The 18,839-nt window shown below is 35.6% G+C and overlaps 1 protein-coding gene across 1 annotated transcript in view; it reads right to left on the bottom strand.

Annotated features, from left to right (window-relative positions):
- Window positions 1-18,839, bottom strand: part of ttyh3a (tweety family member 3a) — a 73,390-nt gene that overhangs the window by 8,449 nt on the left and 46,102 nt on the right. Inside the window, exons 8-13 of the mRNA XM_084091718.1 lie at window positions 14,782-14,837; window positions 10,685-10,777; window positions 9,608-9,700; window positions 8,153-8,289; window positions 2,551-2,724; window positions 477-552 (exon numbers count right to left, since the gene is read on the bottom strand). Of these exons, the coding sequence (XP_083947844.1) occupies window positions 477-552; window positions 2,551-2,724; window positions 8,153-8,289; window positions 9,608-9,700; window positions 10,685-10,777; window positions 14,782-14,837 (629 nt within the window). The remainder of the gene's footprint in view (window positions 1-476; window positions 553-2,550; window positions 2,725-8,152; window positions 8,290-9,607; window positions 9,701-10,684; window positions 10,778-14,781; window positions 14,838-18,839) is intronic.

An 18,839-nucleotide genomic window follows, 5' to 3' on the forward strand; every position in this document is an offset into this window, starting at 1 on the left:
CAACAGTTGGCTTTAGAGGTCTGTGGTCGGTTCTCTCTTACTCAATCGTCCACAATGACTTGATTTACTTGCACAGAGTTCAGGGCTCTTTGTAATGACTTGCTGTGTACAGTGACGAAACTACAGTGGGGGAGATCACTGATTTACACAGGCAAACTATAAGAATGTGCGGTAACACTATTTTAAGGTGACGTAGTTACACGTTACTACATGTACTTACTAAAGTAATAACTATAAATGATGCATAATTACAAGTAACTAACCCTAAACCAAACATTGACCCTAACGGTAACTCTACAGTAAGTAAATGTAGTTAATTATTATTACTCAGTACTTATTTGAGTAAGTACAATGTAACTACGTCACCTTAAAATAAAGTGTAACCGAATGTGCTATTTATGGTGAATATTTAAGCATTCAGGCTGTCGAAATGACTCTGTGACTTGTGTGTGTGTTGGATGAGTGCAGATACTTACAGATGGAGGAGGAGATTCTCTCCCAATCAGAGGAGTGTTCTCACAGCGAGGGTTCTGGAAGTTTGCATTCTGGGTCCTGGAAATGAGACACGCACACTTTACAAAGATCCAAAAAACTCCTGCATTAATGTTACAGATCTATTTCAAATTTATTGTACTCAATTACACTACGGTTCAAAAGTTTGGGGTCGGTAAGATTTTTTCTTTTCTTTTCTTTTTTTTTTTAAAGAAGTCTCTTTTGCTCACCAAGGCTACATTTATTTGATCAAAAATACAGTAACAGTCATATTGTGAAATATTATTAAAAGTTCAAATAATTTCAATATATTTTAAAATGATTTGGTGCCTTATTATTATTATTATTCTAAATTTTGAAAACTGTGCGTGATTTGTATGCTTAATATATTTTTTTAGGATTCTTTGATTAATTAAAAGTTCAAAAGAACAACATTTATTTGAAACAGAAATATTTTGTAACAAATGATATTTACTGTCATTTTTGATTAATGCATTACAGGCAATTTTTTTTATTTATTAATTTCTTTACCTCACTTTTGTTACTTTTAATAGAAATGTGTCATATTGCACTACTCTAATTTTTATAGAAAACAAAGTGGTTTTATAGATTACATTCCATTCTCTCTCTTCCTGAACAGTACTGCTAGTCTTGTGTTTTTAGGTACTTTTTGCTGTTTTTTTTCACCCGTAACATTCTGCCAGGTTCTTGGAGAGGGTTTTGGTATCCCTCTCCAAGCCCCTGCATCACCCCGTTCCCCCATCACTCCTCCAGAGACACACAGCTGGAGAGGAGCAGCTGTTTGAGGTTCTCTCATCCTCAGTTCAAGACACCACACATATGGAGCAGTCGATGGCAGCGCACACCAGATCCCTAACAACGTTCAGTCCTGCTCGTGTGCAGCACATATGGTGTGAGAGAGAGACAGGCAGGGCAGCGATCAGCTTGAATGGGATGAAATCAGCCAACTATTTTTTTTTAGGATGGATGAATACTGATTACGTTTGTTTCGGTGTCTGATAACTAATATGTAGAACTAAATTGTTGTTTTATATCTGATCTTTATATCTTTGACAGAAAATAAATCAGTATTATAACAATAAAAACATAATATGTATTATGACTGTCTTAACAATACCATTATTTTTTATAAATTAGTACTTGTTATTATAAACAAGACATTTTTATAAAACTATTACTACTATGACCAATAATAATAATAATAATAATAATAATAATAATAATAATAACTATTATTATTATTATTATTATTATTATAATATAACGATATGGTTTTAATTATTATTATAATTGCTATTATTATTAATTATTTTAATTAATAATAATAGCAGAGGGCGAAATAATAACATTATTTTCATAAATATAATAATACTTGTTATTATAAATCATGAATTTGTATACAACTACTACTACCAACAAAATTATTAATAATAATAATAATAATAATAATAATAACTGTTATAATACTATATAAATATTATTACATAACTATATGGCTATGATAATAATTATTATTAATTATACAACATCATATTATACTACTATATTTCTAAAACAAGAACAATAACTACAATAATAAAAATAATAATAATATTACTAATAAAGTGGTAGAATTTTGATAACAATAACATTACTTTTATCATACAATATAATTCATATTATTGTGCTACTACTATATTACCATAACAAAAATAATTAATACCAATAATACCATTATTATTATTATTATTATTATTATTAAGCATCATCATTGTTGTTTAGTAATCTAAATAGTCCCAAATACATTTTCATATATTTCTTTAGGTTCTGATAAAATTGTTTTGCTTAAATGACTATTTTTCTCACATATAAATGAATGGTGGCACATGGAAGAATCAAAAAGTGATCGCGCAGAAATGTGGGGGTCAGTAAGAAACATTGGTCAAAGTGATTGAGCCATTTCTACACACACCCCATGGATCCTTCACAGGAGGGTAAAGGTGACCTGAATGTGTTCAAAGACATGGGTTGTTGATGTTGTGTGTGTGTGTAACTCACATGTACTCAGTAACGGGAGCGTTACTGACAGTGTGTGCTCCTGCAGGGATGCTGGTCTCGCTGCCGTAACTGCTGCCGCAGCTGTAGAGGCTTGGCATGTGCACTCGGTACAGGTTATCATGATTCTGTCTGCCCCCATGAGCCACGGACTCCTCCTCACTGTCTTCTTCAGGCCTGTTCGCACAAAACACACAACATACAAATTACTCCTCGCATCAACTGTTTTTATATTCAAAGTGACTCAATCCCGGGACAGATCCATCAGATTAAACTGGGTTGAGCTCAATGGTGATAATTCATAGATTTCACAGGACATCCTTTCCCACATCTTTGTTGTTTAGTCTTTTAACAGAACCCAATGTCAAGCAAGTTGTGAATTGCTGTGTAGTCGCCTCACTGAAAGTGCGAGCCATGATCGCAGTGGGAGTGTGAATTGGAGTAAAACTGCCAGTTAGTAGTGTTAGACACTGCAGATAGCAGACAAGCACTGCCAAACTCAGATGGGACCCTCAAGACATTAGAGGAAGCTGTCTTCTGTATACAAAACAAGTGAAATACTCTCTGTAGATTAGCACCAGCAAGAACAATGCTGTGTCTACAGATAAGCAGAGGAAACATACAGAGAAAGTTCTCAATGTCCAGAACAGAAGTAGGTGACAAAAACATTGACTTTTTATTAGAAATAAAGTTTTCCTGATGCTTAAAATTAATATTAAATTACATATATACACACACATATATATACACACACATTATATATATATATACATATATATATATAATAAAATAAAACACAGTGAAACACTACTGTTCAAAAGCTGAAGATGAAAGATTTTTGAAGATGAAATTAATACTTAGGCACACATTAACTTTTGAACGTCAGTTTATATTTCAAATAAATGCTGTTCTTTTGAACTCTCTATTCAGTCCAGCTTAAACAGTACCACCCTTTTCAACTTTGATAATAATAATAAATGTTTCTTGAGAATCAAATCAACTTATCAGAATGATTTCTGAAGGATCTGAACTGTAGCGTAACTCCTTAACATGAACTTCACACATCACTGCTCTACAGTATAACATCAGCTTTGTCAAGTCACTGAACATACCAAATTAGCAAACAACAACAATTTAGATAAATGGATGACTCCATTAAGAATAGGGAAGAAATGATGAATCATATTCAAATATTGAGAGCTATGTCCAACTGTGAATTAATAAATTCTCTCTGATGTTCACCATTAAAGCATCACACTGTGGTATGGACAGCAGAGGGCGATCTCAGCTGTGTTTCTGATGACAAACAGGAAGAGCACACAGGCATGTGTTTGCCATCCTAAATCTGATTTGTATCAGCCACAGAGAACAAGACAGCAGTGTGTGATCCGCTCTTCTCCATTTCCTCTTCAGAGGGAGGACATATTACCATTTGAGGGAAAGCTTGGAATCACACAAATACCTGCATCAATGACTGTATTACACTTAACAGTCTGTTCTCTCGTGGCTGCTGTGATTGCATATGATCGGGAACAGAATGGGATGCATCAAGAGTGCTTTAGCTTAATGGATGTGAATGAAAAAGCTGATGGAAACCAGAGGGAGTAAAATAAACACTATCAGCAGGACTGTAAAACAGTGTGGCGCTATACAGATCTGCCGCCCCCTGCTGGTCATTGGTGGTACATAGTTTCATGAATTGTTTAAAAAATCGATTTTATTCATCACTATTCAATGCACAATAGTTTAGCTTCTGTACTAGTGTAGCTAACACTTAAAACTTAGCATTATCATTGGTATAAAGTGTGGATGCGTTATGTCCACAAAGGTGAGCTTATCAGAAGTGATCCAGTGCACAATATGAAGACTTGTTTACACCAAGTCATAGTTTTCAGTACTAGGTTTAATGACAACAATAATATTTATACATTTTTCGTTTCTATGCAGAAAGAAAAACATGACAACTGTATAATAATGAGATTTTTGTTTAACACTTTTGTGCCATTTATTTGCAGCAGATCATGTTGTGGGTCAATTTGACCCATTTCGATTTTTGATTTGCCAGAAATAGCCTACTTGTTAACCTATGATAGCCTACTTGTTAACCTACTTGTTAACCTTTTATTGAAATATTGACATTTTTAATTAAGGGTCATGAACAAATGTGCAAAGTCTCGACTCTCTCATATGTTGTGGAAATGTGTGTACAATTTCTTTATGGTTAATTTGAGCGTATATTGCATATCCCAAAACAAAAACAAAATACATTTTAAAATAAATTCAGTTTCTCGACTACACTGAGGACATTTACATGCATTCGGCAGATGCTTTTATCTGAAGAAACTTCCTTTCTTTTCCACACTCCTTATTTAAAATTTGTAAATGTTTAAAAATAAACATAGTAGAAAAGTTACAATATTGTTGTATAATCAGTTTGTGAAAAAATAGCTGTTAAATACAATTTTAAATATATACTTTTTTGTAAAGTGTGAGTTTAAAATGCTAAAACTTAACTATGTTAAATGATTGAACCCAGATTTGTAACCTAATACAAGGGGCACTGTCTTTTTTGTAACATGAGCTGGTGGATTTACAGCCTAAGAGAAGTCACCCATCATTGATTTATAGACATCGAAAGACAATGCACTCATATTACTATGAATGGGAGAAAGTGCAATGCGCAATATGGCGGAATAAGTCCCGCCTTCTGAGTAAAAGAGCCAATCGCCAGCTAGTTAAGTCATCGCATCACTGCAGCTGCCATTAGAAGAAACTCCTGTTGCTACATTTGCTGGACCAGCCTGGAAAATGCAGTCTGGTGTCATGATATGAGAGTTTAGAAACAATTTATGAGACGGTTGTCGTCAGATTTCATTGGTGATTTCAAATGAAAATGATTTGAAATTGAATAGTAAGCTTGGTGAACAGCTTTAATTTGATGAATTTGATGTTTCCCCATTCAAAGATATAGGAGCTGCACTTCCATTACTGAAATAGCTGCCCGAGAGGAGTTTCAAAGATGGCCGCCGAGAGAAATGACTTGCCTTAAAAGGGACTTTGGTAGTATTTAATTGGTCATGTGACCAACATGTCTGCCCCCATGAGGGACCCACTATGGTTTAAATTAAATTTTTTATTAAATGATGATTTAATTAAATGATAATTCTTTATATTTGAATGCAGATAACCGATTAACCTAAATCCAAATTTTTATATAGGTTTTGAGAGCATAACAAAAACAAAAGTCTCACTATGCCCCAAGCACACAATTATAATGATGTTCTCTTTACAATGTTATGAAGCCTATATGACAGACTTGCACTTTTCAACATGTTGCACTTAACTGTATTTTCCTTTTGTTTGATGTCAATAACATCATGGCGAACAGTGCACATCTGAAGTGTCTCAGCTGAAGGAAATAATCCATTATTTATCTGCTTTAATATATCGACCAAATTTTCTTATCGGGCAGATAACGATAACATTAAAATGAATATATATCGGCCGATACGGTGGCCGATATATCGTGCATCCCTAGTTTTAATAAAAATAATTTTTATTAGGCTACTAAAGTGACTGCACATCGTTTTAAGCTTTTTTATTATTAAAAAAGTACTATTAATTTTTTAATCAGGAAAAAATGTCTAAGTGCACCTTTAATGCCAACAAAAAGTTATTTGAATATAAAAACGCATGCAGCGACTTTTCCCAACACTCCTCGACACTGCACTGCCTGCCACAGCCTGTCTAAACTCATATTCAGAAACTGCTATTTATCTATAATGAAGAGGTAGCGTGAATTGCTGTGTATCATGAGACGTACACTTACGAGTGTGATGATGATTACATAATGTGCCTAAGCTGGCGTCTTTGTCTTTTCTATCTCTCCCAGTGTAATCCTGTTTGCCTGATGCAAGCCTGTCCTGGCAGAGCAACTGCATGGGTCTAGGCCGGGGAATTATTAAATTTTATGTAATTATGGGAGGAAGATGTGAGCGATTCCCATACAGAGCGCTTGAAAGGAAGGAACAGGGGGGGAAGAGAGCGAGGCAGCTGTTTCCGTTTTGCTCTTGACCGAAGAGTGTGATGGGAACATGAGGTGTCTGACCATAGTCTTCACAACAATGCCCACGGACACACAAACATACCACTAACCATTTCCACTGTTGTTTTATCTTTGGTTTAATCCTCTTAAGTGTATTTAACTACAAAAATTGGGATGTTCCACTGAATGAATGTGTCATACCAAAAGTATGCATGGGAAAAGAACAGTAAGTTTTATGACAATAACAAAACTGCACCTTTCACGCTAAAGCAAAATACAAGCCAGATAATGCGGATTTAACAGTGCGTATTAGTGATATGAATACAGAAATATATAGCATAAGGTCACTAACAGATGCATACTGTCATTAAAATAGTAGGTAGATATAACACTGAGGTAGACAAGCACCTCAATTTCACTTTTTGCTTGGCTTGTTTGTTACTATGAGACCAACAGTTGTTTGTTCGACTGGAATACCAGAATACTTCTGGACACATTACACAAAAGATCATATCTTTTGGCAGTGCTGGGTACATTATTAATAAATTGATTGCAAATTACAGACAAAAATTGTGGTTAGTAATAGGATAATATTGTACAATATTGATATAAAAATACAAAGAGAAAGAAAAAATATTAATTTCTTTGTTATCAACAACATGAAGTGCATAACATATTACATCACATCAGGGTTTCCAAATATTTTTATATTAAAAAAATCTAAATACATTAAATAAAAGATAAAAAAAAAAAAAAAAAAATTACTCTTTAAAAGAAATTACCACCAACTTCAGAGAATATTTTAAGATATGTCAGTGCAAGTTGCTTTTAGTTGAAAGAGCTCAAACATGCATTTTAGCCTGCGACAAGCTTAAGTCTTGTCTGTGAAAATAATTACTTAATTCAGTACTTAATTTTTGGAATCTGATTATGTAATCCAGATTACATTACATTAGAGTTCAGTTACTACCCAGCACTGCTTATTGGTTGGTGATTTCTTTTCCACCAAACAAAGGGTTTTGATGTTCTGAGAACCTGTTCTCATTTAAAATGAGACAATAAAATGAGATAAAACAAACATTAAAACAAAACAACTATAAACAAACAAACTAATTTTAATTTAGCCCCTCAACAACTTGTTTTTCTTTGAAGAACCAGGGCTACGCCACAGTCTACAAAACCCTATCTGAGGTAGACTAATTTTAAAAATGTGATTTCTAGATATGGGAAAAGTCATGTAAATTAATAAATCTTACTCCATGGGTAATTCTGTTTACCTAGAAATGTAAACATTTCTTAGTTATGCCAAGCTATTTAATATTTTATCAGGTAGAAACTGTAAAAATATTTTCCATAATCTTTATCTAGTAAATCACAAACAACTTGAAAATGTATGGGCTCTTTGAATATTGTTGTGATAATAATAATAATAATCAGATTGATTATTGACTATAAATAAACTATTATTATTGTCATATATCAGTTTATTTTATTAAATTATAATTAAACGTAATAAACATTACTTGGGCCACTTATATATATATTTTATAAAGATCTCACCTTTTGCCATGCCATGTGTGCGGCACGCTGCAGATGACAGAGGTGAACATGAGAGCTGTGATGAATGAGAACAGCACCAGGTAGATCAGACCCTCCAGCCCATCATAACACACTCCGGTCAATGCCTGCACATAATCCTGCACAGAAACAGACAGAGGCAGCATTAAACGCACAATCCCAGCACTGCACGCAAACACTGCCTGTTATTAAACAGATGAAAATTCGGTCATTAACTCGCAGCCATCATTGACTTTCTTTGACCACTGAAATTACATAAACCATTTCACTTTTAAGAAGCGTTTTCTCAGCATTACCACATTGCATATCTAATCAACTCCTGTCGAACACATTAACTATTATTTGAATTATCACTCAGCAAGTCATTTAATTATGTTTTGGTATTTTGGATTTATTTTAAATATATTATTTAATTGCAGTTCCTTCATGAACCTCAGTCTGGGAAACTCTGATATAATGTGATGTTTAATTCACTTCATGTAGTCGATAAAGAATGGAATATATACAGTAGTCAACATTTGAAGTGGATCAAAACCTTTCATCAAAGTTATACATGAATTTTGAACAATACCCGTTCTTTTCTTAGGACAACTTTGATGAATTCTTTTGATCCACTGCAGCACTGCTTGCATGAACCAAACGGATACAGAAACCAGCCTATCTCTGCTGGGTATGTGAATAATAAAAACAGAAGAAATGATAACATCCAGTGCTAGACTCTCTAACTGAGAACTTCCTGCAGTAGATGGCACCACATGCTGCAGAGAGAAACAGGGGTTTTTAATAATAAATGCTGCCTGAACTGCAACCAGCCCTACACATGCTGCTATCAGAGAAACATGGCAGCGTCTCCTTCCTCCAAATTACCGTCATTATTAACAGCAAAATTGCTCCATTTGTAATTACTGCCGGCACTGTTCTGCATCTCCAGCACAAACGCTCCCACATACAGCCCAGATGTACGGCTTGGACGACTGTGAAGGGTGTTATTGCTTTTGCAGTATGAAAACACCATTAATAATGTATAATACATTTCCAAAAGTCCATATTTTATCCGTTACTTTCTGTTCTCATGGGAAGGAGATGCATTTTCAGGACCACCCACACAGCAGGTCTCTGTCTTTCAGCCATGAGGAGGAACTCTAGTCATGCTGAATCCTGAAATATCAGACATTTCCATCTTGGAGACGAGGACAGGCTCCAGACTGCAGCAGTAAGTGCTGGTGAGGTTTAAAGCAGACAGAAGATAGAAACACACATGTGTGTACGAGTGTTTGTTTGTGAGTGGACTGCAAGCCTTTGGTTTTTCATGTCAACAGAAACCCACAAGTTGAGGTTACAGTGAAAATCTTTGCAAGCTGTGCTTTACTTCGAGTCTGAGTGGAACCGGATGTGCAAAGTGGTCATATACTCTAAAAACAAAACACTATTTCTCACCATATGCAAACTGCGGCAGTCCACAAGGGCAGTGAGCTGGTGCAGTCCAACCTCAGTGGTGTTCAAAGCCCCCTGAATTTGCTCAAGGTTTCCCTAAAAAACAGGCACAATAACATGGTTACTCTAAATGTAAACTCTAGATAGATATGTTAGGTATACACACTACTGTTCAAAAGCTTGCTTACTTATTTGATCAAAACATGGTAAAATAGCAATATTTTGAAATATCAAAATAACTTTTCTATGTGAATAAATTGTAAAATGTAATTTAGTCCTGTGATGTCAAAGCTGAATTTTCAGCATCATTACTCCAGTCTTCAGTCACATGATCCCTCAGAAATCATTATAATACAGTATATGCTGCTCAAGAAACATTCCTTATGATCATCAATGTTGTGCTGATTAACATTTTTGTGGAAATTGTGAACTTTGATGACTAGAAAGTGAAAAAACAACATTTATTTGAAATAGAAATGTCTCTTTTGATTAATTTAATCTATCCTTGCTGAATAAAAGCATAAAGTATACATTACTTTAAAAAAAAATGTACTGACCCCAAACCTTTGAACTGTAGTGCATATATTAAGCATAATCAATTTCAAACATTTCACAATTTTAACGCTCTATTCAGTTTTTATGAGTTCAGCACTTGATGGCAGCAAACACATGACAAACAAAAACATTCACACAGAAGGATGTCAAAGAAGAGCGGCTTGTTTTCTTTCTTTTAAAGGCTCAGTATTGTGTGAGGTCTAAGTTGTATAAAGCTGCAGTGGTAAACAGATTTTATCTGGTTCTAAGGGTGAAATATTTCCATTGATTCAGCATTTTCTCTCAACGCTTGTGTTCCAGCGAGAGGACGGCTTTCTTTCTCACATGTACTGAATGTCAGCCATTACTTTGTGCCAGAACACACACAGATGCTGCACAATGACAGAGGCCCAGGGGGAGAACGAACACACACACACACACTTTAGGACATTTGTGTATCGGGAATTGTGGGAAATGGACCGTACATACAGCATGCATGCTCTGAAACACACACACACGTGTAGATACCAACATATGAGTGCTCACCTTTGTGTTGGGGTATTCTCGGACTGCAGAGCGCAGTAGTTCTGACACGTCGTCCTGCATTTCCACCAGTGCTTTGTGACTCCCTGACAACTTCTACAAGAAGACAAAAGAAATCAGTTATATGATCTGTGCAAATGTTATCTTATAGATAAGCTTTTACTCTTCATAAAAACTTGATTCAGAAATCAATATTTTCATTTTCAACATTTACATTCTGCATTTTTAAGTTTACTTTAATACTTTTAATTTTTGGACAACAAGATCACAGAGAGGAAAAGAAATTATAGGAATCAGTATTTTTTATATACTAAAAGTAATATTATCTAAACTATTTTTGTTAAACTCAAATATACAACAAATAAGAATTAAAATAAATTTAAACTAAAGACATTGGTTGAAAATCAAATATAAAATAAACAAAATTAGTAATTTTCATCATTGCATATATATATGCAATGATGAAAATTATAATGATAAATTAATGATAAAATTATATATATTTATATTTATACGCAACTATATTTATAAGACTTCCCGTATAGCTTGGCAGAGACACTTTTGTTAAAAATTGAGGTTTGTAAGATTTAAAAAAATAAATAAAGTTTTACAACTGTTTTCTATTTGAATAAAATTTAAAATGTAATTTATTCCTGTGCTGTGAAAGCTGAATTTCCAGCATCATTACTCCAGTCTTCAGTGTCACATGATCCTTCAGAAATCATTCTAATATGATGATTTGATGCTCAAGAAACATTTCTAATTATTAGAAAAGTTGAAAACAGTTGTGCTGCTTACTATTTTTGTGGAAACTGTGATAAATTGTTTTTAAGGATTCTTTGATAAATATAAAGTTCAAAAGAAAAGCATTATTTAAAATAAAAATATTTTGCTAAATTATAAATTTCTTTACTGTAATTTTAAAAAAATGTAATGCATCTTTGCTGCATACAAATGTGATTACTGATTCAAAACATTTTTGTTCTTTTTTTAGATTTAAAAGTGCTACAAAAGTTGAACCACTTCATCACGTCCTTAAGCATAATTAATGAAACTATCACATTATTAATCAGTCGTTGTTATTGTTTGATCGTAGTTATTTTATGAAAAACACAAAAAAATACTGTTAAGAGCTAGACAGGTTATATAAACTGGGTTGTACAACTGCCACTTCCTGGTTCCTGCCCAGTGTAGAAGTATTTCCTCAGAGTTCATTCACCACTGTGCACTCCACTCTTAGTACTGCAGCCGGAGTCAGAGCTGCTTGCATAATGCAACAGTGCATTTACACCCAGCAGCAAAAGTCAGTTCAGGCTCTGGCACCCGGCCATTAAGGACATTTTAAAGTGTCATGGAATATTTCAAGAGCGGAGGTCTTGAGAACATGAATATTTGAGATGCCAAATGGCCACTGTGTCAGCTTTGTCTGTCAACAGTTCTACAATGATAGGCTGGAAAATTTGCTGACATTCACTGAGAAAGAAGCAGTGAAAGTACGTTCTTTACAGAGCGCACAGGAGACTTTTGGTTCCAGTGTTACGTGCGGGCAACATTGCTAGAAACTAACTTCTGAAGACAAAAGCCAGTAGCTAGGACAAGCTTAAGGTGGGCTTGCTGCGGTTGTCGGTGGTACACAGCGTTCGGCCGTACACTAATTACATTACTTGCTCACCATGGCACCGCCCCCACTGTCGTTTTGCTTTTTTATGGAAATAAAAACCATTTACTTCAGTTAGACAAGCGACGCTACAATTATAAACTGAAAGTTTCTGCTCTGCTCTACAACACGAGCTGCAGAGTCACAGCAGTAGTCAGATTTCACTTATCACGTGATGAGAGTGAGGCGAGGAGAGTGAGGCGAGATGACTGACAAAACAGAGGCAGAGGATTTGGTCATTGACAAATATGAAAGTTTTCTTGTCAAATGTGCGGTCATTACCGCTGCTTCCAATACACAGAGAACGCATTATAGCAAATTCGAGAGTACATTCAAAATACCAAAAATACCATATTGATAGCGGCTCCTTTATGCCAGCAAATTATAGGCCTATATACAGAGTACACGCGATCGCAAATTCGAAAAGCGAGAAGCGAAAGTGAAAAGCGTGCTGCCAGTTGGGCAGGAATTATGAAAAGCAATATGACAAACGCTGTTCCAACATTCTTCCAAAATTATGCTGCCTCAAAGATACACTTTGTGTTGCTCAAATTCTGAGGCAGCACTGTATACATAGTTCAAAAGTGTGGGTTTCTTTAATAGAAAGTACAACATCTATTTAGCAATGACACAATAAATTGATCAATAGTGACAGAAATTGTTTGTAACATTATACATGTCTTTGCTATTTAAAAAAAAATCTTTTGAGCTTTCTATTAATCAAATCTAGAAGAAAAATGTATCATGGTTTCAATTTAAAACAAATCTGAAAATTCAGCTTTGCCATCACAGGAATAAATTACATTTTAAAACATATTAAAATAGAAAATATCATTATTTCAATTGTAATATTCTAGATGAAAATGACCTATTAATTGTCATTTAAGTGAAATAACTAAACTTAAATATACGAGCTTGATAAAAAAGATCATTCTAGAAGAAAATTTCAGATGGCACTTAGAGGCTTTTGCATCTGAACTCTTCATATGTTTTTACATTGCTTTAACTCATCAAAATAAGTTAATAAATTATACAAGATTCAACTAATTTCTTAAAGTCTGTTTAATGTCATTTCTAAGTTGAAACTTAGTTGATTGTACTTAAATTTAAGGCAGCCACTTTTTTTTTACAGTGTAGTTATTTTAAAACAAGAACATGTCTTGTGTGAACAGCCCCTTAGAAGGTACCTGACAGTAGATAGCAAAGTAGCTCTGATGTTTGAACTATAAAGCATTAAATTGGTTGCAGAATCTTCAACATTTCTCTTTAAATGTTTTTTAAATGTTCCTGGATGACATTTTAAGCCTAAAATCAATATCCATTCCACTTATTTGCTGTCTCAGATGTGAATCAGGAAGAGTTCATCTGTATGCTGCATGAGAACTGGAGGAACTCCATTTTGAAGCATCAGCTGACAAAGTACAACGTTCTATCTCCATATGGGCATTACCCTTCATTCAAATTAAGTGATATCAAGACAATGGAGCTGTCACTGACATAATAGATCAATCATGATCAGTTAAGAGCTGTGATTTGTTTGAATTATGCACATGCATTAGTCAAATAAAGACTTGGAGAAGGACTTCATTAACTAAAGGGAGAGGCAGGAAGCCAAAGGAACACACATTTCCATCGAGCTCTCGCAACGAGGAGAATGCTAATGTACAGGGACAAACGAAGCAGGGGGCGTGTGAGTGTGAGGAGGGAGAAGATTGGCTGTCTTCCAAAGACCAGTGAGATGCCTCGCTGTCTATTGTTTACACTGGCAACTACCATCTAAGGCAGCTTCCTTACCACAACGAAATCAAACTCTTTACCGAAACAACAACATTAATGGTCCCTCACACCTCACGTTACGTGCACACAGGACTAAGTTAATTCTCCCAGAGCATCAGTGATGGTATTGTTAACTAAAACTATTCAAAATCGTTTTCAGTAACTGAATTAAAGCTGAAATCAATTAAAATATAAATATCAGATGAAAAACCTAAAATGTACAAAATTTGACCAATTACTAAAAGTAAAATAAAAATAAGTTACAGCTAAATATATAAAGCCTACTCAAAAATATTGATAATTAACAGAATATAATACTATAATAACACTTAATATTTGCTGAATATTTAAACCAAAAACGTAACTTTATTTACACTACAGAAATGTAAAAACCTTATCGCAATGCATTCTGGGATTACCTTTTCCTTGAACCAGACCAGTAATGCTGTGTTAGAGTTAAGCCAAAAGAGGAATCTAGAAGGGTGTTTAATTTTACAGTTCTCAAAAGCCTTTGCATTGGGAATGTGCCTAAGATGCCAGGGTTTGGAACAGAGCCGATATACACTCTTGAGGACATCTCTCAGAGGTTTGAAGGTGAGGGATTTAGTTCATAGAGTAAATCTGAATCAAATAATTAAACGGATATAGTTTTAATATCTATGGTTACCTGTTGGTAGGGGTTGACCTGACCCACGTTACATGTGAGGTAATACTGCAGGATATCTGTGAAGAAAGAGAGAGAGAGAGAGGTGTTAGGTCAGAAGAAATCAGCATTTAACATCTAGATGAAGATCCACTCATGGCAGTGTTTTTCCATTTGCTTGCCTCTACAAACTTCTTATTAAAATTCGACATCAAACGGAAGTTGCGATAGACTTTTACTTTCCTTCTGTGTCCTATTTCCAATTGAAACGGCATTTCAAACAAGAAAAATGTAGGGCGGGACTTGATTTTGTCAATGGGGAATTGTTTGGGGGATTGTGGTCTGCTAATGGTCGATCTCATGTGAGTGACAGGTTGTCCCACCCTAGTGCCAGTAAACACGTCACCAGAGAAGACGAGATGTTGCTGAAAGAGGGAGGTGAAGTTTTGACGAAAGATTTTTTTTTTTTTTTTTTAAGTTAAAAAATATAATCATTCAGAATTGTCCATTTGGACTTCATGGTGAATAACAACAAGCACTGCGAGTCATTACAAACCTGCAACAAGCTAAAAATCTTCTCAATTCTTTCCGTTTCACATCCGCCCTAAGCAGAACTCACACTGACACACTATCATTTGCTGACCTCAGAGAGCCCACAGCAGCCATGTCAGGTATTTGACTAGCTATATTTCCAACCACGAGGCAATTTAGATTCAGTCCACGACTGCCTCACTCAACCAAGATAAGCCTAACATATAATTTCTCTTCTGTAGAGGACAATTTCCCAGTCAATGCAAAAGAATCAATAACTAATCCTAGACTAGACCAGATTTTTTTGCACCGATATTAGAGGAAAATCTGTGGAACGGATTCAGACATGCTAAAACATGTTAAAATTAAGCTGAGAACACTCTCATTGGTAGCTTTAAGCATTAAAAAAATAGCCAAAATATTGAATAAATGTAGGCTTTCAGTCTTAGGGGTGCTCAAGAATAACTCTTGCCTCAGGTGCAGTAGGTTGCAAGTTCAGATCTCACTCAACTGGACATTAATAATTGCATATGCTCGTCAGTAAATGTGTATCAGTAATGGTTGTCATATTTGGTAGCAGTTTACATTAACACTTATAACATCACTAGAGTGTAACGTGTTGGGATGGTAGAAAAGGAGAGAAGCTTCTGACAGCAGACAGCTTAATGCAGCTACTACTTTTAGCAAAGGTGAAGAGAAAAATCACAAATCGCATATTTGAAGAGTGTCGATTTGTAGGAGGACTGAAAGAAAGACAAGACCTGAAGACCTCCTAAAAAGAAGCACTAGGGTTAGTACCTCAAACAGTTTGACAGCTTGACACTAGTAACACCAAGGTCATGGGTTCGATTCCCATAATATGGAAACTGTATGCCGATTCGCTGCTCAAGAAACATTTCTAATTATCAATGTTGAAAACAGCTGTGCTGCTTAATGTAAAAATAAAAAAAAAATAAAAAATTCTTCATGACCCAAACCTTTTGAGCAATGAATCTGACGTGTGACTGTAACGATGAAGAGTGCAGTGAAGATGTAGACTGCAGGGTTAAAAAAAAACAACCTTCTCTATTTCTGCACCGGAAATACTAATTCACACAGTCCTCTCATAAACCTCCACACGCCAACGCAGATGGAGTCTTGGGCCATCTTCATACGCAGCTTGCAGAGGGTTGCGTGGATGAGAATCAAAAACAGACACATGCGTCAGAGCAGTGGGTTTGTTGAGGAGGAGTGATGTTTTCATCACTATCATTACACACGTGGACAAGCGCATGGCACCGGTCACAGGGAAAAGTGCCAGCAGTGGTGTCTGTAAAACCTGCTTATGAACAAGCAAATTCTCCCATTGCATACAACCGGCCTCCCTGACTGCATATAAACGGTATAATTATAGCAATAATGAGGGAATAAAGTAGCCTCTCAATTCTACCCATGGATGGCTGTATATAAAAGGCTGAAGTGAGCGGTGTTGGTTTATAGTGCAGTTTATGGCTGGATTTATAGGTTGTAATAGCATTCAGGCTGTGTGTCAGGGCCCCATAGTCTCACGTCATGTGTGAATGACCTCCAGTAATTGGACGCAATATTGGTTGACTGGTGATGCCTTTATGAAATAAAGACAATGGAGCGACTTCCAAAACGGTTCTGAGAGGAGGCAGAGCTTTAAATCCCACTCTGCGGGGTGACTGCAGGCTGTAAAAGATCCTGATTCATGCAAGACAGGAAACACGCCAGATCTTCTTTATGAAGGGTTTCACTGCTTTTCTTCAATGATGATTCTTCTGAGACGTTACCAGATGACTAAACCGTGTACATCATGGAAGACAATTATAGCATTAAATTAAACACTTTCCCCATTAAAAGTAGAGATATGTTTGGACTATTTTCATCTTCTGGGTTTGAAATCAACATTGATTGAGGATAAACATTGTGACACTCTTGTGAGCAACAATGTGAATTATTATTGGTTAGCCAATAATAACAGGTGATTTATAGCCTGACGTCGTCATACTCAGATTCTAGTCAGAATGTGGGTCTGATACTGCTCCATTGGGATGTGATTACGGGGCGTGTTTCAACCGAACCAGGAAAGAAAATGCCTCTGCACTCAATTGGACAGACCTACAACCAATCAGGGCAACGGAGTAAGTGACGCATGTTCTTCATTCATCTTTCCAATCGACAAATGATCGCGGTTTTCTGTTCCTCTTTTAAAATTAATGCGCTGTCGATATCTTCTATGACAGACGTGATGGCGGAATCTACACATCTCAATTCTCCAGCGGCAGCCGTCTTTGTTGTAAACAAATTCAACCCAAGCACTCTTTGGTGACGTGGATCATTACGTTACTGTTGATCATCTGTCCATCATCGTATAAAGCCCGACCTGACCATTTGATTGGTCTGAAAAGCTCTGGTTAGAGCATTGTTGCTCCACAACGTATCAAGTCCAGACCGAACTTCCCGACCTCAAATGTTGTGGGCGGGGCCAAGTTCGGCTGGCATCCAGGCTAGGTGATTTACATACTGAAGTAGCAAAAGCATTCAGTCTAAGGGGCAATTTGAACGACAGAAAACAGAAAACTGTTTTATTGGTTTTGGCCGTTCATTTACATTTGAGTGTCTGAAAACGCAAACTTTTTTGAAAATATAGTTATAGTCTCTGTGTAAACTACTAAAATGTGAATTTGTGAAAACAGTGACGTCGTGTGTATGCGTATTATGTGTTCAGTCTATAGGCGTTTTCTTTACGTATGTAGTGTTTCTTTACAAAGTGACATCGCCAACTAATGGCCTGGCATGAATACAACGTTTTTTGTCGGGTTTTTTTTCAGATCAGTGTAAACGGGGGATCATTTTGACAACGTTGGTCTGCAACAAAAAAAAAAAAAAAAAAAAAAAAAAAAACGCAAAGTAAAAAAACTTTTCTGTTTTTAGTACATCGTTGTCATGTAAATGCACCCATATTCTAAAAGTTTTTTGGAGTAAGGAAATAAAAAAAGGACCCTTTTTTACATTTCAAAATGTTAAAGATGTACATTTTCCCCAAGCTAAAACCCTCCACTATTGTTTTTTCATGACATTACAAACTCACAGCAGTGTTTACTAGTTTTTTTGTTGTTGTAATGCCAGGCTAATATTAAAAAGTATAGTGTTATATAACTATAATAATAATAATAAAGTTTGCTAGATTTTAATTATTGCATAAATGCACAACAGTCTGTAAAAAGTCTAAAACGTCTGTAAACAACTAGACTGTGTTTTAAACACCACAGCACAGAAGACATGCTGGAATACATATTGAGGTTTTCCTCACAGAAGACAGACACATGATGGCACAGGGACATGCGTGCTGTTTGCAAGCACAGAGAAGTCTGGGTTCTATTCTGGGGAAACGCAGTATGACTTGTCAGTCTAGGACAGTGATGACCTGAGGGAACACACTCAAAGCTTCACTGATCACTTTTTCTCTGTGGATTCCATCTACAGCCATTAATGCTTCCGGCTGAATCACTGCTCCAAATCTTTTTCTGGATTAAAGGGACGTAACT

This window comes from Abramis brama (genome assembly GCF_963993115.1).
Source record: "Abramis brama genome assembly, chromosome: 1".
Taxonomy (NCBI): Eukaryota; Metazoa; Chordata; class Actinopteri; order Cypriniformes; family Leuciscidae; genus Abramis; species Abramis brama.